We start from the raw sequence: 23,872 nt of genomic DNA on the forward strand, positions 1-23,872 counted from the left end.
ACTTCACACTTCCCCCGGAACCTCTTCTGTGTCCCCGGGTTAGTGCTCCGTGACCGGTCTCCCAACAACTAGACCGTCACGGAACACTACATCCCTCCCCAACTGGATCAAAAGTTACAATGCATAGAAAGTCTTTTAGTTTTTGGCTGGGTGGCGGATTGGGTCTTAAACTGTAACTCCCCATCTGGGATCTGGGCTCCCTGCACTGGGTCGCTGGGGCGGCACCCACCAGTTGTCTCCCACTGCCTGGTCCGGCCACCGATGGCAGTTCACCCTCACGCTCTTGTGCAGGACTCTCGGTGGTCGGCCAGTCCGAGAATTGATCCTCTGCTTCTTGATCTCCAGAATTCTCCACAAACGTTGCTTTCTTGAACCATTAAATGTTCTGTGTCACCCGTTCATACCCTTTCTCTGCTGTCACCATGGTCCCGGACACCCCAGTCACTGTCCATACTCCAGGTTCATAGGGTGTGCGGAATTTCCATCCAGGTTTGCGATCCTTGACAATCACCTGGTCACCGATTTGAATGTCTCTTACCCTGGCCCGCCTCGTTCTGCTCGCCTTGTCATTGACTTCTCTCCTCTTGGCTTGTGTCTGCTTTGGGTGATAGGGGATGGGTTCCCACCCGGGTGCCACTGGGATGGTGTCTCGTCTCGTTCCGGCAAGCATCAGCGACCACGGAGTCTGACCAGTTGTGCAATGCGGGGTTCCTCTATATTCCCGTAAGAACCGGTGAAGGCTGATCTCCGGGTCCGTGGTTTCTAACACAGCGATTCTAAGGGCCTTATTGAGCGTGCGCATGAAACGCTCAACCTCTCCATTGGCTTGAGGCCATAGCGGCGTGATTCTTCTGTGTCTGACGATCAAACGCCCCATCATATCATGAAATTCACTCCCTTGGAAAGGCGGTCCGTTATCCGTCTTGATCTCCTCCGGGAGACCAAACATGGCAAAAATCCTTTCAAGAGCTGGACCCACCTGCGTGAATGCAGTGGACGCAATGACCTCGACGACTGGATACTTGGAGTACCCATCTATGAGCGCCAGGGTGGTCCTGCCATCTGGAAAGCTTCCAAAATCTAGGCTGACTTGCGCCCAGGGTTTCGTGCATGCTTCTTCCGTCAGGATCGGGCCGGCACCTCCGGGCTAGCTGTTAACTGGCACGCTGGGCATTGTCGGACGCATTGGTCGACTCCCTCTTCAAGTCCAGGGAACCACACCTTTGCCCTCATGCGCGCCTTCATTTTTGTCATTCCTTGATGCCCTCCGTGTGCTAACAGGATCACACGATCTTGTAGTTGTCGTGGTATTACTAGCCTGTGCCCCCGGAGGAGAAGACCATCTGCCGTAGAGCTTAGCTCGTTCCGGACTCTCCAAAGTTTCGTCAAACGCTCTCGTTCAGCCGTGGTCCAGTTTTCCATGTTTGAAAGGAAATGGCGCCATGATCCACTTTTCAACGTTAGCTTCGCACGCAGCAGTACCACGTCTTCAAGGATCGCTTCGGAGATCTCCTTTGTGTTGATTGTCTTGGGGCAGCTCCCTTGGGCAAGTGCATGCACATGCGCTTCGGTGTCTGCCTCATCTTGACTAGGGGCTTGGGTCTGGTCCGGCGGGTGTCGAGACAGGAAGTCCGCTGGGTTCTTGGCCCCTGGTTGGTACACTACCTCCATGCCATAGTGTTGCAGCTGAATTGCCCACCTTTCGATCCGTGGAGGCGGATGTGGTGCGCTCCCCTTGAAAAGGGGAACAAGTGGTTGGTGGTCTGTGACCACCCAGAAGGGTCTTCCTTGGAGATAGAGGTGGAAGTGCCCGCACGCCCACTTGATCGCCAGGGCCTCCCTCTCGGTCTGGGAGTATCGTCGCTCGGTTGGTGTCAACGCCTTATTGGCGTATGCTAATGGGGCCCACCGGCCTGGCTCACTCTCTTGGGCCAACACAGCGCTGAGGCCTACCGGGCTTGCATCAACAGTCAGCTTGGTCTTTCTCATCGGGTCAAAGTATGCCATTGTAGTGTCACACAGGAGAGCCTTCTTGAGTTCTTGGAATGCTTCTTCTTCTCGGCTCCCCCACTCCCAGGGTGCATCCGCTTTCGTGAGGGCTCGGAGCGGCTCTGACAGCGTGGCCAACCTTGGGATGAATCTACTGCAATATGTTGCCGTTCCCAAGAAACTCCTCACTTCAGTCACCGTCTTCGGGGCGGGGGCTTTTCTGATTACGCTGGATTTGCGGGGATCTACTTGGATGCCTTCCTGGTTGAAGACATATCCGAAAAATGTGATTTCTGTCTGGAAGAAAACATACTTTTTTCTGTGGAGGGTGAGTCCATGTTCCGACAATCTTTTGAGGGTATCCCTCACTTGCCGATGGTGATCTTCGGCTGTTGCGGAGTAGATTAATATGTCGTCGCTTACATTCATCACGCCTTGTAAGCCTGACAGTGTCTGTCGAATGGTGTCCTGGAAGACCTCCACCGCCGATGACACACCAAAGCTCAGGCGCTTGTATCTTCTCAAGCCAAGGTGTGTTGAGAACATGGTGATATACCTACTTTCCTCCGCCAGTCTGAGTTGGTGGTAACCCGCTTTTAAGTCTAGTTTGGAGAACCACTTGGATCCGTTTAAATCAGCTATGATGTAATCTATGGTTGGGGTAATGTGCCTTTCTCGCTTGATGGCATGGTTGGGCAACCTCATGTCAATGCAGAGGCAGATTTTTCTTGGTTGCTTCGGGTTTTCTGCAATCACCATGGGCAATACCCAGGGAGTGGGTCCAGATACTCTTTCGATGACTCCTTGTTCTTCGAGGCTAGCCAGCTCTCGCTCTACTAGCGGCCTTAAGTAAAACGGTATTCGCCGGTGTCGTATTGCAACCGACTTCACGGCCTTGTCAATGTGTAGCTTGATCGGGGAGCTTTGAGGCAGCCAAGGCCTGTGAACAGTTCTGGGAATTCTCTTAGCAGCTCATCAATTTGACAAGATCGTATGCTTTTTGCAAACATCACCAAACCTAGCTCCTCAGCCGCTTGACTGCTAAGCAGAGTGTCTGCCTCCCTGTCGACCATGTGGAACATCGTGTGTATCGTTCTTCCCTCCGCCTGCACTGTCACTCCCATGCGTCCCTTCAGCGGTAGGGGCGTGTGACTTCCATAGGTAAATATTTTGGTGTGTGAGGGGGTCAATGGTGGGCGGGGCTGGAGGCGGCGATACTGTTGTATTCCCATCACATTAACTGAGGCTCCAGTGTCTATGAGGGCCTTGACATGGGACCCTGCTATGTCAATCACACAGGTGGGCTGAGGTTGCCGGTGCCTCTTTAGGTCATTGGTAAATGATATGAGAAACACTTCTTCCTCTTCATCTTCTCCTGGGGAGGAGTCCTCTAAGGTATGACGCGACGATGTGTCACTTGCTCCCCGTGTTGTACGGTCATCTAGTGATAACTGTTTTACCGCTCTGGTAGGTGGGCGCCTCCCTCTTGCTCCTCTTCCTCTCACTCCTCCTTTACAAACGGCTGCGAAGTGATTCAGTTTTCCACAGTTGGAACATGTTCTCCCTTGTGCCGGACAGTCTCTTGGGTTGTGTTCATCTCTCCCACAGTATTCACATCTCCCCCCTGACTTGGCGGGAGCATATACTCTAGACTTTCTCCTCATTTGTGACGACTGGATTGCGTCAGCACGTTCTGTTTTGATCACCGGGGTCTTCTCTGGCGTGTGGGACATTGCCACTTCCATTTCAGCTGCTCTAGCCGCCGATAGATCATGGGATCGCGCCATGATTAATATTTCATCTAGCGTGATGTTTGGTTGTCTCAGTATTAGTCCTCTCAGTGTCTTGTTTCTGCAGCCTTGTATAATTTGCGCCCGTACCTCTTTCTGTTGATCGTCGTCGGTGCACGTACTTGCTAGTTCCCGGAGGCGAGCATAAAATTGGTCGATGGACTCTCCTTCTCTCTGTCTTGCCTGTTGTAGCTTGAACCGTTCAGAATGCGGGTTCAGCTGTGGATCGAAGTGTGCATTCAAAGCTCTCACCGCCGCGTCATAGTCATTATGGGTACCTGTGTTTGATAGGTGTCTGAACAATTTGTATATTTCATCGCCCACGAAATGGAGGAGCAACGACCGCTTGACTTCGCTGTCCTTCTCGCGGGTGGCCACAAAGTAGTTCTCCAGTCGCCCGACCCATACCTTCCATCTGGGTGACGCTGTGGCGGGATCCGCAAGCTCGCTAAACGGCCGGAGCACGCCTATCATTGTGTGCTGTGGCAGTTGATGGGTGGCCGGCGCTGGTTCATCCGCCATAATGATAGTGTTATCTGTGCTCGTTGGCTCTGGCTCACCTCTCCTAGTCTGCTGTGTCACGGTGCACCTCTTCTGCGTTCATGCGGTGCTCTGTCACAACTTTTTCGCGTTTCCTGTGGGCGCAGTATCCTTGTTCGGTTTGAAGGAGTCCAAGATATACTTTGATTCTTCCTTCTGGATATAGTGACGTCCTGTCACACTGTGGAGGAGCTTAGCCTGCTGTTTGTCTCTTCCTGGATGTTCAGCTGCCTCACAGCTACACAATGGGGGGCCCAAACACCAGCAGAGTGATATGCGTGTGGTATAGACCACCTTCGTTGCCAGTGTTGTATTTCACACCTCAATGCTCGCGCAGGGTGCATGCCAATAATTACACCAAACACTGAAGTGCTACCACACTGGAGCCGCGGGTAAAACAACAATCCAAACTCATGCGCTCTGCTTTATTTTATAACTTCACACTTCCCCCGGAACCTCTTCTGTGTCCCCGAGTTAGTGCTCCGTGACCAGTCTCCCAACAACTAGACCGTCACGGAACACTACAAACAGCTGTAAAACTGAGCAAAGCCAACACAGAAAGCCTTGTATGCATTTCTTAGGCGAAGCTATCAGTTTAGAAATACAAGAAAGATAAAAGCAGGCAGCTTCTGAATGTATTTATAGATTATGTAGAATAGTCTACACAAAGTGAACTGATATTGTACCGTAGCTCTGATTTGAAAAGGTAACTTTTTACGCATGCGTGCTTAATTGCCTGATTGGTTTGAACACTCTATCTGCTAAATGGAATAAAGAGACACAAACTCTTTATTTGCAGCCCCTCGATGACGTGGCAGCTGAGGCGGCTAACAGTGGCCACGAAGAGGACATGGCGCTGGCCCTGAAGGCTCTCGGGAATGCAGGACAGCCAGCCAGTATCAAGTACATCCAGAAGTTCCTCCCAGGGTTTTCCTCCAGTGCTTCCCAGCTCCCTGTGAGGGTCCAGACTGATGCAGTGATGTCTCTCAGGAACATCGCCAAGGCAGATCCCAGAAGGGTAAGAGAGACTAAATATTGCTGTACCATTCACATTTCGAAATCATACAGAAAAGCGTAGCAATCATAAGACAAGACTGACTGATGCTTAGGTATCTATATACGATCAGACTATCTAGAAATAAGATATAAAAATGTGAATTGAATAGATGCTATTGTATTTATTGCGTGTGCTTAGTTCAAAACATACTTAGGAGAAAACACTTCTGAAATAATTATCTAACCAGGTTCGATTCGAAAATTTCAAATGTTTTGTATGTACGTTATCATAGGAAGTCTTTTGTTAACCGTTGTGATGCCCTGGGTCCTGCACAAAGCAAGCGTAGTATTATGTAAAGAGCTACATCACAGTTGAAGGAGTGTCTGCCACCCAGTGTGTGCAGTGTACACCCAACAAGTGTTGCAAAGCCAATAGGTTTCAACTCTTGAATGCTGACCTATTAACTTTGCTAATGCTTTTTTGATCGGTGCTTTTATGCAACACTTGTCATGATGCATGCGCTCACATGGCCACCAATGTTGCAATGGGCTTTCTTTTGAGCAAACCACATACCAAGGTGATTGTATTCTGTCATGTTATGTGCATTTGCAAAACGCATTATCATCTACAAGGGTGTCCTGGTCGTGAGCAGGTGTATGCGCCTACCACTGCCTATGGGGGTTTGGCTCATTGAAAAGCCCAGTCTTCAGCTTGTTACAGAATTCAAGAAGAGAGCAGTAGGCTCTGAAGTGGAGTGGGAAGCTGTTCCACGCTTTTGAAGCGATGTAAGAGAATGCTGTCCTTCTGATCTGGTTCTGTGTATTCGCAGGATGTGCAAAAATAGGAGTCCTATGGAGTGGTGGTATGTTGGTGGTTGGTTGAATTAGATGTGACTGTTCAGGTAGGTGGGGTCTGAGTTGTGTGGGGCCTTGAATGTGCGTGTGAGGAGTTTGAAATGAACATGTTTGTATCAGGAGCCAGTGGGGCTTCCTGAGGCATGTTTTGATTTGAGTTCTTTTTGTGGGGCTGAGGATGAGTCTGGCCGCTGAGTTCTGGATGGTTTCTTGTCTTCTAGTCTTGATTATCCTAGCATAGAGGGTGTTCTTGTAGTCCAACTTGCTGGTGACTAAGGTGTGAGCCACAGTTTTTCTAGTGTTGCTTGGAAACCATTTGAATATGTTGTTCAGCATCTTCAGGGTGTGGAAGCAGGATGCAGTGATGGTGTTGACTACTGCGGTTATGTCCAGCTTGCTGTCAATGATTATTCCGAGATTCCTGGTGTGGGTGCTGGGTGTGGGTCCAAGTTTGCCGGGCCACAAGTTGGAGTCCCATAGTGAGGTGTTCTTGCTGAAGATCACTACTTCTGTCTTGTCAATGTTGAGCTTGAGTTAGTAGGCTTTAATCCAGTTAGCGTCTTTGGTCATGCAGGCTATTAACTTGTTTCTTGTGTTGGGGGTCCTGCCTGAGATGAAGAGTATGAGTTGTGTGTCATCAGCATAGGAGAAATGTTGATGTTGTGCACGGATAATGTTGGCCAGAGGAACCATGTATTCGTTAAAGTGGGTGGGGCTGAGCAATGAACCTTGAGGCACTACACATATGAGATTGTGGTCTTCTGAGGAGTAAGGTGTCAAGCTGTCCATTAAGAAGGAGCAGATCCAATTGAGAGCAGGTCCTTGGATTGCAATCTTGGGCAGACCCTGATGAGAATAGGTATGAGACCATATCAAATGTTAAAAAGAGAGGTCCAGGAGAGTGAGACCACTGAGAGTTGAGGATGGGTGTTAGTGCTTTGACAAAGGTGTGGTGGGGGTAAGGGTTAGATTGGCCCCCTGTGTGGCTGGACTTTATGGTAGCAACAATTTTGACTGTGGTGACTGCAGGCCACAGGGTCAGTGTTTGTTCTTTGTCCATTTTGGAAAGTTGATTTTCAATAGTGATAGGGTCCGGTTGAGGGTCAAAGTTGCCACATATGGAAGTGATTTCGCTATAGAAGCATTCGGAGTGTTTGCATACACATGTGTTGTGATGTATGCACATACATTGGTTGTAACATGTACATGTAGGTGCATTATAAATTTACTGTTCTATGATGATGAATGGTAGTTTTAGAACATTAAATTGAAAGTAAAATAAAGTAGAAAAAACTGTGTGTCGGTGCTAAATAATAAAACTAGCGACTCGGTAGCACTTGAAGCTGCCAGGCCTGCGCAAAAAGTAAGTAAAAACATTTTACAACATTTAAAATGGGAAGGGTGATGGAGATTATAAAGAAAGTGTGGGGGGCTGGTAGCACTTTGCAGCTGCTAGGCCAACTTACAGTTACAGGTTTCAAAAGCAATGGGGCGCTATTAAAATCTTCAGACACTCTGACGCCCAGTAGATTTTTTTTGCAGTATCAGCAAATGTTATGTCAGGCGCATAGAAGTATTGACTAGTGGTCTTAGTGCACCACGTAATAATTTTCCTACTTGCAGACATGCCAGATGGCGCCCATGATTTTTTTTCCTTAACTCTCATCCTAAGGGCCTTCGCTGACATTGATGAGCAGCTTATTAAAAAGGCCCATTTAAGAAGGCAATGCCCAGCAAACATCACCTGCAAGAAAAATGCATTTGTCCGGAATGATTTTTGCATGTGCTTTAAAGTCTAGTAAGATAGTTCATTTTATCAGGAGCTTATTTTGTTATGAGATACGTTTTGCCATGGCTTGTGATGTGCTATACATTCTGCGCTCACGAACCTCGTAGCAATTGTAAGCAGAAGGGCACACTGGAAAGAGTCTGAGTAACTCAAATTGTAATTTCTACCATAAGAAGGACTCCTGTCTACAATAGGTGTGCTCTCTAGAAACAGAGCAAATTACGTGTGGTAGTGTTGAACATCTTTGAAACCTCGACACATAAAAGTAATATTCAAAGGAGCACTGGTCTTCGCTCCCTTCACAACGCCCTGCACATTCCACCTCTCCTTGCACATTTAATCTTCCGACTAAATGGTTCTGAATACACACATCTAATGGCCAGGGGCTTAGCTTCAGGGGGGTGGGGGATGTGTGGGTGTTTGGGGTGATAGATGTATTTTATGATAAATAGTTGGGTACAGGTGTTTTCAGTCGGGTATGGTGAGATGTCTATCGGATTTCACCAGGAATGTTTGCATACACACAGACAAAAACGCACACACAATTTCTCCCTTTGTTTTGAAAGTTCTAAAAAGTATTGGTCATTTTACAAAATGTTATGTTTTCTCTCTTATTACACCTACCAATCCGCATTTCTCTCCCCTCCCACTGCCTTGTAGACCCCTCTCATGAACCGTGCTTGGTGTATAATGTATTTAAATAATATATGCTAGCCTGATTGTTGGAAACTCTGGAGCTCACCCCCCAACCTCCACCCCGATCTTACTGACCAAGCTTCTCCACAGGTAATGGTTTGGAACTGACAGCTCCGCATTTCTCAGTGAGGTGTGACTTTACTGTGACAACAGAACTAGCCATCGTAGCAGCTTACCTCCTTTACACATTTGTTTTATTGTATTCATTTCATTAACAAAGAAGATGCTTTTATGCAGCGCCTAGATAACGAAAGTTGCCTGGCAGAGAAGCAGTAGTACGGTGGGGGGAGATTAGAGTTGTACAAGCGGCAGCGAGAGATGCAAACAATCGAAAGTAAAACAGAATCCCCTCATGTCAGCAAAGATACAACTCATCCAATCAGAACGATATCAGACTGAATGCTCCCGGACAGGACAGATTGAAGAATAGGGAGGAACGTTGAATCAAGAGCAGACACCTGTGATAGACAACAGTTATCAAGTCATGAGCAAAGAGCTGACCCACAGGCCACTCTATGTATATTGGAAATAATAGGTTTGTCCAACAGACGGATAAAGCTGTTTGTAGCCAGCACCTGGAAAGAAGACGTATGTTGCTGGGTCAATATCTCGGCACCACTTGACATTTGGGGTGAGGTCACACGGCCTCCAAGATGTTTGCATCCCATAAATACAGGGTTTTTGGAGGCCCCCAAAGACCACTGTGGTGATTCGCTCTCAATTAGGTCACCAAGCAGACGACCCCATTTTTTCATTTTGAATAAAATACTAAATAACACATTTCTATGCACTGAGGAGGATCTCTTTTGTATCTACTGTATGATAATGAGAGCTGGGCCTCAACCTGTACATTCACATGCACCAGGTTGGAGTCTAATGAATTTACAAACTCGGTCATTTAAGAGCTGCTGTGATAGCAAATGTGACAAAGTGAATGTTTTGTAGTACTGACCAATGTGCCAAAATATTTATTAAGTGGTAAGATCTTTCGAGTACCGAATAACAATTAAAGTAGCGTCATTAAGATGATGTTGGAGTTTCATTAAAGTTGCTGGAGAACAAAACACTCATGAACAACTAGTTGCATCCACGAATTTCCTTTTCTATGTGCAGGTGCAAGACATACTTCTTCAGATCTTTATGGATCGCAGAGTTTCCTCTGAAGTACGGATGATGGCTTGCGTGGTTCTTTTTGAATCCAGACCTGACTTGGCTTTGATAACCACCGTTGCTAATGTGGTAGAGAAGGAGAGCAAAGTGAACCTGCAGCTCGCGAGTTTTACCTACTCTCACATGAAGGCCATGTCTAAAAGCAGAGTTCCACATCTCCACCAAGTGTAAGTTTGAGACAGAATAATGTTTGTACTTAATTTTTAGCCAATTGTGAGTGAATTTAATAAACTAATATTAACTTCTAAATTATTTTTTCATGTAGGGCTGCAGCTTGCAGCATTGCCCTGAAGATACTGAACCCCAGACTTGATACTCTGAGTTATCGTTACAGTAAAGCTTTTCACTTTGATATGTTCCAAGGTGAGCAAAAATATATTTTGGTATATTTTATTTTATAATACAAGATCATCACGTTCCAAAGAAAGTGTTTGTTGATCATGATAGATTTGTGGCACTGAAGAGGAAGAACAATGCCAGCCTGGTTGGATCTAGTGGCTTGATACTTCAAAACACAAGTTTGATTATCTTTTCAAGTTGTGAGATACTCATCATGACACTATTTTCTTGCCTCTCAAAACCCCACTGTTTAATTCGGATTGTAAGTAGCATTAATGTGTGATAATGCTATGGTAAAACTGCACATTCTCCCTTCCTATCCCACCTGTAATTATGGAAATAGTATTGTCAAAAAAAGAAAACATTTGTAAAATTGACAGATCTGGGGCATGTCCAACCAAGACGGCTGATAGGACAAGTCCTTAGGAAGCTCTGTCTCCCCCTTCAAAATCGTGCAATATCCTGCAGCACTGAACCCCATGCAACGATCCCTGTTTGTGCTGAGTCTCTGCCAAAGCTATTTGATACATGGGGGACCACTCAGAGTAATTCCACTGTAGTTACAGGGAAGCGGCTGGTCGTGCGATGTGTACTGAGGCCCGCTCTGCCTGGGACCTACATACTGCCTGATGTCTCCTTGATGTGCTGACCCTCCAGGGCAGGATGGCAGGGGAGATCTACAACTGGTGAGAGGAGGTCCAGCCTGGGACCCGTATGCCCCTGAAGATGTTCGCTGCTGTGGCTGCAGGGATCCATGCCGGTGGCCTTCATTTCCCCCGAGGACATCCTGACTTGAGGGGCACCAGTGGAGTCGGAGGGGTCTGACTGAAGTCTTGCTGTGGCCTCCCTGTGAGCTCCTCCACTGGATGTTTCTTTGCCCTACATGGTTGCAGGTGCAGAGGTGCCCAGAGGGCAGGCACTTAAGGGAATCGGGCATTGGGCCTCCACAGGCCAAAGCCTGTACAGCGCTGAGGCCTACCTCGGGCTGCTGTGGCAGCCTGCAATACAGAGGAGCTCTGCCCTCCCAAGGTTGGGAGAACTGATTGTTCAGCTTCCTTTGGCGTGAGGGGCATGATCATGACAAGCAGATTGGCGTCATCATACTGACTTCGGGAGGAGCATGAACTTTGTCTGGTCAGGCCTTGCTTCAGGTGGTTGCAGGAGGCACTGACCCTGAGTGGCAGAAGTCCAGACCTGGAAGGTCCTCCACTCTGGGTGACAGGCGCAGGGTGCCCGTGGGTCTGCAGGCCACTGTCCGGTTGGGTGGCACAGGCAATGAGTGAAAGCCCTCGACCACCAGGGAGCCGCTGAGATAGTTGGTACTTCACCTTGCCTGGGGTATCTGACATCAGGACCCTTTGCTGACCCCTGGCACCTAGTCCTCCATCAGCATGCATTGACTCACGGAGGCTGAAGAAGGGCGTTTCCAGCTGCTGTAAGGGTGGCCTAGTATATTAGTATGTTACTGTTATGGGGACTAATGTGGGAACGTTTGGTGGTAACTGACCCTGAAGACTCCTGCAATCTCACTGATTTGAACTTGGGACATTCTAAATTGCCTTCACTCCTTAGCGTTCCCTCTGACATTGCTCCCTGCTCTGTGTTTTGCCCAGAGATCGATTAGCCAGACCCAGTGGGACTTTTCCCCCGGGACTGTGTTGAGGGTGCGGCACTGGGCACACACCTTCTTTCATCTACATTATGGGGAAGGACAGGCCCCAGAGGCAGCTGCAGGGGATTACTATTACTCAGGATTCCACTTGTCATCAAGCAACCCGCAGACTCATTCGTCAGGACTGCCTAAGTACCCCAGCCCATTCACCTGAGCATTAGGAAAAGCACTCATGCGCAGCCCTTCTGGAAGCATTACAGGACTGGAGAGCAGCTCTTGAAGGCCAAATAGCAGGGGAGTTTATTGAGGTGAATTTGCTGCGAGCGGACTTCCCAAGGTGGTGAACAAGGTGGATAACATGGAAACTAACATCCTTACCCTGCAATCTGAGGTACCGCAACAACAGGTCTCCCAACTGCAGGTCAATGCCAGCATCCTGGAACACCAAGTTGAGGATGGGGAGGGCCGCTTACGACAGAACAACATGCACCTGCTGGCTGGGATTTCCTGAGAGGGTGGATGGACAGTCAGTGGAGCGCTTCCTGGGCCATTTTGTGAGGCACACTTTATGCCGCAAAGACTTGTCTGATTTGTTTGTTATAGCAAGGGCGCATAGGGCTCAGGCACCAGTCCCTCACCCGGGTGCCCCTCTGAGGGCCTGCATTACTAGGATTTTGAATTATAGGGACAGGGACATGCCAGAAATGTGCCCATTCTGCAGTTGGGAAAACTGTAACATTACAATTTACCCTAACTATACTCAGAGGGTACAGGAGCGACACAAGTCTTTTCTGTAGATGAAAAGAAGCTGCGCACCATGAACCATCTGTACATGCTCCTTTAAATAGCTAAACTCCTTTTCATTGCAGCAGGGAAGTCGCACTTCTTTGAACGGCCTGAGGATGTCTGGTCCTGGTTATTCATGTCAGGTGGACTTTCGGTGCGCACCCTGAGTGAAGTGGATCCCTTGCACACCCGAGGTGGGTGGTGCTGATGCAGATGCCTCCGTTCCAGGGGGCAGCCACAAACCCACAGCAGGAGGCTCTGGATGCATTGTGGTCTGGGATTATGGCGCCATGGATACTCCTGAGTCGGAGACTCAGGTAGTGCCAGAGAGACTGATAAGTAGGGCCACACCAGACGGTAAGGCATTGGATGCTCCTTCTAAATTCAGCAGATTTGTTCAGCAGACTGTGTTGCCCGGAGGGGCCTTCATTTTTCTCCTAGTAGCTGGGATACCTAGCTGCCATAGCAGGGAGGGTGGGGATTTCTGGGTGTTGTGTTGATTTTTGGGGGAGGGAGGTAGGTAGGTAGTGATGCTGTACATCCTGACAAGTATGTGTTTGTGGGTTTGTATGGAGTTGAGGTTTGCTCTTACGTGTCTGGGTTGGGGGGGTCTGTTAGTTCTGAGTTCTCTTCTGTTTCCCAGTGGTTTTGTTACCATCATGTCATGGTGAGGGGGTTGAAGACTGCCCTGGGTGCTTTATCCTATAATGAGTAAGCCTGGATCATTTAAGCTCCTTTCATGGAAAGTATAGGACTAGGATCATATTAAAAATGGTATAGTGTTCTCTCCTTTCTTAAGAGACATAAGGTAGATATTGCTTGCCTGCTATTAACTCATCTTTTATATGTGGAAGCCACTAAGTTAGCCAAAAAATGGAGGGGACAGGCCTTTCATGCTAATTATTTGAGGTTCTCTCAAAGTGTTCTTATTGGCATGCCCAGGGATTCCCTATGCCCTTTCCTACATGGAGGCAGATGTGGAGGATCATTACGTACTGATACAGGGGCGACTTGATGGGGGTGGATGTTGTCATTGTCAACACGTATGCATCCAACATCGATGAATAGACCTTTTATCCAAAAGTGTGTAATGTTATCGCGCCTGCTTAAGACTCTTTTGGTTCCGTGGGCAGGGGACTTTAACTGCATATTGGATAGTACACTAGATAGGCACCCCCGTTCCATAATACCAAACCTAAGATGATTTCCGTGCTTCGGGAGTTCACCAATCATTTGGGACTTTGTGTCATTTGAGGGCTTTCCACCCCTGTCAAATGAATATACATACTATTCCCTGATGAATGGTACCCACAGCAGACTTGATTCTAATTTACTAACTGCCTCACTAGGCTTCAGCGTCCTAACGCTCTCACACCTGTCCTGCTACTTGTCTGATCATGCCCCTGTTTATTGCGAGATTGAATGGGGGGGTACCCACAGTTGATCTGGAGGCTATCTCCAGAGATCCTACTGGATTCTGAGTGCATGGAGATTCTGGCGGGTACACTGACAGATTTCTTTGAATTCAGCTGGTCCATGACACATTCGCGATCGACTGCGTGGGAAGCAATGAAAACTGTCATCTGGGGGAATTGTATAGGCCTTGTGAGGTCAGGCTCCCTTGCAAACCAAACTTCTTCAGAGGGCTGACGAGTTGGCGCAGGCCCCTTACCTGACACTGGCAGGGGAGGAGGGGTTGCAGGAGGAATTACTGGCTCAATGGCAGGTTGCCGATGCAAGGGATAGGGTGGATAAATACACCCTAAGTTCATATCATCAGCTTCTCCATAGGGAGAGAAACAGCTGCAGTCCACTGTTGGTCTGAATTCTCTGGCAGGAGGCTCCCCACCCCTTCATTCTTCAACTTTGGTACCCCAGGGCTGAGAAGTTTACACACAGGAGGGCACAGTGGATGCCTTTCTGAACTCTTTGCCACTCCTGCAGCTGGGGGATGTTGCTATTCATGAATTGGATGCAGATTTAATCCTGGAGAAAATCTATGCCGGGAAGGAAGGTGCCATGCAGCGATTCTTTTCCTGCTGGGTTTTACCAGATTTTGCACCTGTCCTTACCCAACGCTATACTTGGAGGCCGTGGAGTCTGGGTTGTTTCCCCAGTCTATGCAGAAGGCTGCATCACTATGATGCTGAAGTCCAGCTTGGATGCATCAGACCAGTCCGCCTATAGACCACTTGCAATGATTAATAGAGACACTAAGGTACTTTGCAAAGCACTTGCTCTTCGTTTCTTCCCAGAGATTACGGAATTAATCCACAACGACTAATGTGGTTTTATATCTGTTTGTAGTACCACTATGAATCTACCCAACCTAGAACAATATTACCTGGCCTCCCAAGTTCCACATGCTGCACACTGGCTTGTGGAAGCAGGCACTTGAGAGAAATCTCTTTTAAGGGATTTGTCGAGGGCCATGTCCCTTCCTCAACTCCTGATGTCAGGAGGTCGGGATGTGGCATTGGTCTGGTACCTTATCCGGCACACAGCCTCACTGTGGGAACAAAGTGTTTCAGTGATCCTGGGGAGGTTCCCTTTGCCAGGGCATTTGTCTTTTAAGATTTACTGGCTTTTCAAGTGCTGATATAGTCTGTGGATGTCTCGGCCTGGAAAGAAGTTGGCAATGAGATGTTGGGGGACTTGTTCCCCAATGAAGAATTTATCACATTCGAGGTGGCGCAGGATAGCTTCCATGTAGGGCTGGGCCAGTTTCATGTGACATGCCAATTTTACAGCCACAATCTGGGAAATATGGCCTATATTCACTGAGGTCCCTACTACATCACACACTTTCTGGGGCTGGTTGGAATTGGGTGGGGGTCACCATCTGGTTTCTCTTTTATACAAGTCCATGACAGCAGATTGTTTGCATGTTCCATTTCCTACTCGGGAGGCTTGGGATGGTGACCTAGGGGTACAACTCAGGGATGCCCAATGGAAGAGAATGTGTGAAGTCTGTATTGGGCAACGCAAAAATTTTACTTATACACTTTCACTTTTTGCACCACACATACATCACACCCATGCTGGAGCATAAAGTAGGCCCTAGTAAACTGGTTGGTTGCTCCAGGTACCAGTGGCCTCATTTTTGCATTTAGCGTGGGTCTGCCCAGTGGTGTACAAGTACTGGCTGAAAATATTGGCCTGACTGAAGACTCTGGAACGGATACCTGTGGGCATGGACCCAACAGGGGCTGGGTGGTGCGCCCCCTGTTACCCTGTTGTTTGCCTGCTGAGTGACATCTGTCAGCAGAAGGGTCAGAAAATGGGCTTCAAATTCTTGCACTTGGTGTTGCTCCTGGCTAAGCAGCGGGTGGCAATCATATAGGGGTAGCATTGGCATGTTTGGTATGGTTGTAATGGTAGTGAGAAATGCTGCTTACTGGAGTAGGTGGATTTTTTATTACCATTATAGAAATGCCACTTCTCGAAAGTGAGCATTTCTCTGTGCTTATGACTCTGGTGTTTTGCAGCTTGACTCTAATCCACATCTGGGGCAGAGTGACAGCTGGGCTTTGTGCATACTTTTCAGACAGCCTGTACACAGGGAGGGTGGATGTGTCACAGAGGTGCATCTGCATATTGATTGGGCTTCCTGGGCTGAGAGAAGGAGAGGCGGGGCAACCTGCAATTGTAAAGGCTGAGCCCTGGCCTCACACAAAAGACTCTGGAACCAGACTGATGTCTGGAGCCTGTGCTGGCGGAGAGAGGGGACACCCCCTAGAATCAGTTGGAATTGGGTGGAACCTCTTCTCCCCCTCTTTGTGAAAGCTTGTGTAAAACTGAGCATAAGTACAGGGGTTTTTCCCCATGTTAGGAGGGACACTTTTGGACTATTAACTTTGACACAAGATGCTGCTGGAAGGACCCACTAGGAACTGCCATGGACTGCTGCTGTTGTGCTGACCTGTGACCTGCTGGGTCACTAGGAGAAACTGCCTCTGCTTGCAAACCTTTGTACTGGCCTTTTTGCTTGGGCCCTGCTGCCCTGTGCTCCCTTTCACTGTCTCCAGGGGCTGGGTGGTGTGTCCCCTGTTCCCCTGCAATCTTTTCTCAGGGCTGAAGTGGTGCCAGAGGAGCACTTTATTATGGAGAAGGAAAGTGTGCCTTGAGCACTTCCCTTGTTGCTGGCCAGTACGTTCAGAGCGATTTATGGGGGAATATTGAAAGCGCAGCCTGAGAGATTTATTCCCTGTCCATGGAGCGTTTTATTACCCAAGAATAACCGCCGCGACCATGGCGGGTCTAGCGCATCCGATCACCCTTTGTGCTGTGCCCCGGGAGACCGGAGCACTGTGAGGCGTGCCCCGGGGGCACAGGCATGCACCAACTTTAGGCAGCCCGGAACATATACTGTGGATGCACTCACGCACCAGTTCGGGTGCAGGTAAGTGCCGGTGACAAGGAGCGGCCCCAGGAAGGAGGGAGACCTCATCAGAGGTCTGTCCTGCTCACTGGGCCGCACCCAGGGCCCAAGACGCTGGTGTAGCGTGCTTGGAGGTAGATGCGTGGTCCCCCGAGGTGGGAGAGGCTGCAAGAGCCTCTCTTCACTTATCAGGCGGTGAGGAAGCCTCAACGGAGGCCCTGCCCGGCAGAGAGGTTGTGCACAGTGCCACCAGTTGAGGAGGGGGCACCCCAGGAGCAGGACGCAGGGAGGCGAGGGTAAGTCCTTCTTCCCTGGTCACTGCGAGAGGAGCGTGAATGCTCCAAACGCGCTTGAAGTTCAATTATCTTTCCTGCCCCTGCGAGACCCGGTCGTGGCCTGAATACAAGAAAGCAAAATGTGGTTAACGCCTTAAAGTTCACACATCCAGTTCAAATCATATAAACAGTTGTAAAGAAAATTAGCTTGTATGCCGACGAATGTCAGGGGTGCCTACCTGGTGTCACACCCAACCACCACGTGTGTAGGGATTGGAAAGCCAATCAGACCTGGACAAAATTAAGTATAAACCAGGGCACACCAAACGATGACAATATGGGGTCTGTAGTATGTAGTTGTTGTGACTTTGGAAACAGAGTCCCAGTTATTCTTCATAGAGTAAACTATAGAGCAAGGCCATGATAAGCCTCCTTGTTAGTATTAGTGCCGTGTAGCAGGTACGGGTGCTACCAGCTACACGGCATCATTTGTCATCGTTTGACTACAAATAGAGACCTACCTGATCACCCGAGCCTTTGAACACTATCTGCAAACTGCTTGTCCTTGGCCTTGAGAAAGACAATGTGACGAAACACATGTCGGCTGTTTTGGATATACCAGGCTGTTTTGGATGTACCGTTGTTCAAACAGGAATAAACCTCAATCAACTATTGAACAGATTTTGAACTTTGAACTTATTTCTCCACTTTGGATTAACCTTTTGGACTACTTTGGTGTGCCCTGGTTTGTACTTAAATTTGGACCCGGTTGTGGCCTTCAGGGGCCATTAGGGTGATTTGTGCCACTTTGTTGCATTTGTTCCTGTGTGGGGAGAAGCCTCCCCAGAGAATAGGAGCGGGTGCTTTCCACCCCCCTCCCTCGCCTGTGATCGGACGGCTTGCTGGGCGGGAGGGAGACCTCCATGGCGGCCCCATCCCTGCAAAGCTGGATTTGAGACCCCTTGCTGTGTGCTAAAGGAGCGCAGGAGTCTCCCCATGTGGCCCCAGGGACTTGGCGTATGAGAAGGTAAGGAATGCTTCATGGTTGTGGGCATTCCTGAGGATTTAATGACATTTGCACAGTGTAATGTTTACTGTAAATTTCATGATACTGTTTTGACCTTGTTGGTAACATGTTTTCCATGATATGTTTAACCCTAGTGATTTTTGCGCAATATGATTGCTCCTGTATACATTCATGAGGCTGTTTGACCTTGTAGGGTACATGTGTATTTCATGATATGTGCATTTCCTGTGATATTGTTTTCCTGACTACTGCTTATGTTGCGGAATCACCCGTAACGTATGTGTTTCATGTGACTACTGCTGGCTTTAGCAGAGTACTAGTAACTGTGTAGTGTTCTGACAACTGCTTGGGCAGCAGGATATCATTGACATGTTTTGTTTGGTCTAATGATGTTGTGTACAATACAGTTTATTTTTATATAACTTGGTGTTGTGTTTCCTTTGTGGTGTGCATATTGTGTCATGTGTGTTGTGTAATCGCCACAAACATTGCCTGTGGGATAGGCCTGACTGCTTGTGCCAAGCTACCCAGGGGGTGAGCAGAGGCTATCTTGGGTGTGTAACTCCCTCACCCTGATTAGAGTGGGTGGGTTCGGCCTAGCTTAGATGCATACCCTAGTTATCCAGAAACCCCATTTCTAACACATGTTGTTTTTCGTACCGGTGAAAATATTAAAATAGTACATGTCTTAAAAACTGAGAGATCTACCTTAGGGTTTTACTCTTTATGTGCTTTCCAATGTTATCTTGCAAAAGGGAACATGCTTTGTGTTTGTGTAAATATTGTTGAAATGGCGTTGCTTTTTTATGATCATTGCAATTTCTTTTATCTAGTCAATGGGGCTGACCTAACTTTTCAAGACAAAGTGAAACTCTTCAGTTAGCTGGGGACAAAAGGTCCATTTTGGGAAATCCTCATTCCAACAAACATTAGATCAACCTTAAGGGAGCAGCAGAATCTTTCCTACAGGAACATACAATACATATGTACTTGCAGAGAAATAATGCTCTGGTGTATAGTTTCCGACCTATACGTTTTGGAATTTCTGATGTGTTACTTTTCCAAATGATAAAACCTATGAAATTGGCCAACACATTTGGGAAGTTCTGCTGTAAAATAATTGTCTGGCCCCCAAGTAAGAAATAGTACCCTGACCAAATATGTCCCAATGTTTTTGGTTATGAGTACTCTTGATGTATGGTGTCTTCTGGTTTCTGAAGCCTGCTAAACGTGTCTCAGCCACTAAATCTGTTTTTCCACTGCCAATGTAGCCCCTGTTCACACACCCTCCAGCTTAACACTTTAGAAGGCAAGTGGGATGTCACTGGAAGATGTGAAATATTAGTTATCAATGAATTGGCTGAGGGGGTTCAAGGTCAGCACCTACAGGTCATATATGTATTTGTCTTGTGAAGCTGGCAGCATGAGGGCTTTTTTCATATTAGCTGTCAACATCTCAAGTCTTGCTGTAGCCACCACAACAGGCTACTGCTAACAACGCAGATATAACGCTTTAAAATTCAACAGCATTATCTTAATAACATTCATCACCTTTTAATTACTGCCAGTTATAGATATATTTTTGCCACCAGTATAGATTTGAGGTTAAAACACCCAAATCACAAGGTACAGCTGCATTATTTAATTTTAATCCTAAGGTATCAGAGAGCAACAAGTAGGCTGGTGGTAGCTAATGGTAGGAGAAGAATTGACAATTCTGGCCACGGAATGTTGGTACACAATAAAGCATTAGAGCAGAAATTGTTGCAGTGGGAAAGTGCGTCGGATCTACTGTGTCTGGAGTAGGAGAGTCAGGTTTATTTGGAAAGTAAGAGGACAAGTTAAACTTAAGCTTCAGCATAAAAAAGGAACATTTCTGTTTGAGTCCTTTCTTTTTGTTCTCTCTGAAATTCCATCCTTTCGAGGCTGAGACTGCAAGTAGATCTCTGGAAATCAGACACTATATAGATAGTCCCATTTGGAAGATTTGAATGTTCTGAAAGTTATGCTAGAATGTTCTTCATTTGGTGTGAGCTGGCAGATGGATCCAGTGATGATCTGTGTGGATACGGTAGATGTGGTTGAATATTCTGAGCCCACTAGTCAAGTGGGCTGCAGCATAGAGATCTGCAGTTAGGAGCATTAATTCAACCATGCAGAGCAGTATGGTGTTCCATCATCAAGGTGTGGAAGCAATTGAGCCTGGATAAAAGTGACAAAAGTGTCAAAGCAAGTTTTGAATGATAATCTTGGGGCAGGAATCTTGGAACGAAGTTGCTATTTATCTCACCTCATAAATAACGATAGCTGGGGTACATTATTTGTCGGGTATGATAAGTAGCATCTATTACAAGTTCGGGGAGTAGTCGGGTTTTACAAACTGGTGAGAATACACTGACCCACTCGTAATCATGCCCTTCGTGCCGAATGGAAAAGTATCTGACTTTGCACAACGTGTAAGGGAGGGAAATCCACTCAAGTTGATATTGGAAAGCCAGTATGGCATTTCTGTTTGGTGGGCTCTCATACAAAAGACGACAATTTTATTTAATGATGTTTAGTATCAGCTATGGTGGTGAAATCCAGGTTTGGATAATATGGTGGTGTGATCAGATCCCTGATTTTAAGTTCATTCTTGATGGATCAACCAATGTTATAATTTTCTTCAAATTTATATTAAAACTAGTTGAATCCAGCTTGTTTCATCAAAATCATTAAAGCTATATCTACTAGTAGGAAATATACATAATTCACTCTTTTGGTACAGGTGTTGAAAATTTCAGAATTTATACCCCCCCCCTTTAAGTCAATGGTAAATTGGTCTGAGACCAAAGTTAATAATAATAATAATAATAATAATAATAATAATAATAATAATAATAATAATAATAATAATCACAATTATTATTATTATTGTTGTTGTTGTTATTATTATTATAGTTTCAGTGTACCATTTTATTTTACAAAATAGTTGTCAATAAAATGCCAGCAATACACTTTACATACAGCAAGTCACTGCTTCTGCCATTACGTTATAAGAGCTTTATGCAGCTATTTCAGGACTGTACTACATTTGTACAAATGTTAGCAGGTGATCCCCAGAGTCAGAATTTAAATGCACCTTGGGCCAAACTAATCGAATTATCATCGAACAATCTCCTGATAATTATGAGCCGCAATCCCTCTGTTGTCGGGTAATTACATAAAGTTTTTTTTAAACTGTAATTTTCAACTTTTCATTCACAGGTTGTAACATATGAGGTTACATAATAATACGTTGTACTTCGAAAAACAGTATATAGTCCAATAACTTTGCACAGAGTGAGGATTCGAGCATCATGCACAGCATTTAGACGGGGCTGATAATATCCAAAAAACAGTTGTGTGTGTCTCTGACTGTTGCTGCTCTTATCTCACACACACAGATTAGCTGTAATTTAATTAAAGTATATTTGTGCTATGAGGTAGGGCCAGTATCTGCTGTGTCGAGCAGTATGTTTGCGGTCAAGGGCTGCCAGATATCTCTAGGTCTAGAAGCAGGGAGGGAGCAGTTTAGTGTATGTTAGAAAAGGGGTCTTTGGTTGGCAATCAGGTTACCCCCTGTCCAAGCAAGGACACTCACGTTAGTCAGGGTAAATCACACACAATCCAAATTATCCTGCGCCCACCCTCTGGTAACTTGGCACTGAGCAGTCAGGCTTAACTTAGAAGACAATGTGTAAAGTATTTGTGCAATAAATCATGCAATAACACAGTAGAACACCACAGAAATACACCACACAGTGTTTAGAAAAATTTATAATATTTATCTGATAGGATGCAGGTCAAAAATGATTAAAATTCAATAAGTATATGTTGAGATATCACTGTAAAAATGATATTAAGTGTCTTTAGTCTCTTAAAAGCAATACATGTCTCTTGCAAGCACAAAGTACCTGGTTTGCGTTCAAAATCTCTGCAAAGAACCGCAGAGGAGGAGATGTGTGGAAAACAGGGAGGTGTGCGTCGATTTCCCGGGCCACACACAGCAATGAGTTGTTTTTTTTTTAACGCAGGGAAGGCTTTGCGTTGATTTCTGGTGCTCGATCTTGGATCCTCTTCGGGTTGGGGGGTTTTCGGACACCCCAGGGACAATGCGTGGATTTCCGGCACTGACAGGACGAAGTCACAGGGGCTGCGTCAATCCGGTGGGCGTTGTGTGGAAATTTCACCGCATGGCAGGCGCTGCGTCGATTCCTCTCTGGAAGTCAGGCTGCATTGTTCCGGCTCAGCTGTGCATCGATCCAGTGGGCCTTGCGTCAAATTTCTGGTCGCTACGCTGGCGCTGCATCGATCTCCTCCTTGAGAAGTCGGGCTACGTCGTTCCGGTTCAGCATGCATGAATATTTCACCGAAATGCAGGCTGTGCGTCATTTCTGGCAGGCTGTGCATCGATTATCGACGCACAAGGAGTCCTTCTTGTAGAGATGAAATCTTTTTGGTCCTGAGACTTCAGGGAACAGTAGGCAAGCTCTATCCAAGCCCTTGGAGAGCACTTCTCAGTACAGCCAGAGAGCAGCAAGGCAGCAGGGCAACATCAAGGCAGCAGTCCTTCGCAAAAAGCAGTCAGTTGAGTCCTTTGGGAAGCCAGGCAGTTCTTCTGGGCAGGTTGCAGATTCTGGTTCAGGTTCTCTTCTCCAGGAAGCATCTTGTTCAGAAGTGTCTGACTTGGTAGGGTCAGATACCATGCTTAAATACCCAAATGTACCTTTGAAGTGGGGGAGACTTCAAAGAGTGACTTAGAAGTGCACAAGGTCCCCTTTCAGTTCAATCCTGTCTGCCAGGGTCCCAGTAGAGGGTGTGGCAGTTTTTTTTGTGAGGGCAGGCTACTGTCCTTTGACATGTAAGTGTCAGGCCCTCCACCCTCCCAGCCCAGGAAGACCCATACAAAATCCAGATGTATGCAAGTGAGTCTGAGTATCCTGTGTTTGGGGTGTGTCTGAGTGAATGCATAAGGGAGCTGGCAACTGAACCCAGCCAGATGTGGATTGTAAGGCACAGAAGGTTTTAAGTGCAGAGAAATGCTCATTTTCTAAAAGTGGCATTTCTAAAATAGTAACATTAAATCCAACTTCACCAGTCAGCAATATTTTGTATCACCATTCTGACCATACTAAATATGACCATCCTACTCCTTTCAGATCAGCAGCTACCACTCAAACAGTATATGAGGGTAGACCTAATGTTAGGCTTTGAAGGTAGCAGGCCTCACGGTAGTGGAAACAAATGGATTCAGGAGTTTTACACTACCAGGACATGTAAATCTACATTTGTACATGCCCTGCCTTTTGCCTACACAGCACCCCACCCTACGGGTTACCTAGGGCATACCTTAGGGGTGACTTACATGTAGAAAAAGGGGTGTTTTAGGTTTGGCAAGTACTTTTAAATGCCAAGTTGAATTGGCAGTGAAACTGCACATACAAGACATGCAGTGGCGGGCCTGAGACAAGGTTAAGGAGCTACTTAAGTGGGTGGCACAATCAGTGCTGCAGGCCCACTAGTAGCATTTAATCTACCGGCCCTGGGCACATATAGTGCACTTTACTAGGGACTTGTAAGTAAATTAAATAATCCAATTGGGTATG

At 46.9% G+C, this 23,872-nt stretch overlaps 1 protein-coding gene across 1 annotated transcript in view; it reads left to right on the forward strand.

Moving 5' to 3' along the window:
* The window catches only part of LOC138293200 (vitellogenin-A2-like), a 383,104-nt gene that overhangs the window by 102,123 nt on the left and 257,109 nt on the right, over window positions 1-23,872 (forward strand). The window contains exons 11-13 of the mRNA XM_069232287.1: window positions 5,119-5,337; window positions 9,769-9,992; window positions 10,091-10,188. Coding sequence (XP_069088388.1) covers window positions 5,119-5,337; window positions 9,769-9,992; window positions 10,091-10,188 — 541 coding nt within the window. The remainder of the gene's footprint in view (window positions 1-5,118; window positions 5,338-9,768; window positions 9,993-10,090; window positions 10,189-23,872) is intronic.

This window comes from Pleurodeles waltl, chromosome 4_2 (genome assembly GCF_031143425.1).
Source record: "Pleurodeles waltl isolate 20211129_DDA chromosome 4_2, aPleWal1.hap1.20221129, whole genome shotgun sequence".
Taxonomy (NCBI): domain Eukaryota; kingdom Metazoa; phylum Chordata; class Amphibia; order Caudata; family Salamandridae; genus Pleurodeles; species Pleurodeles waltl.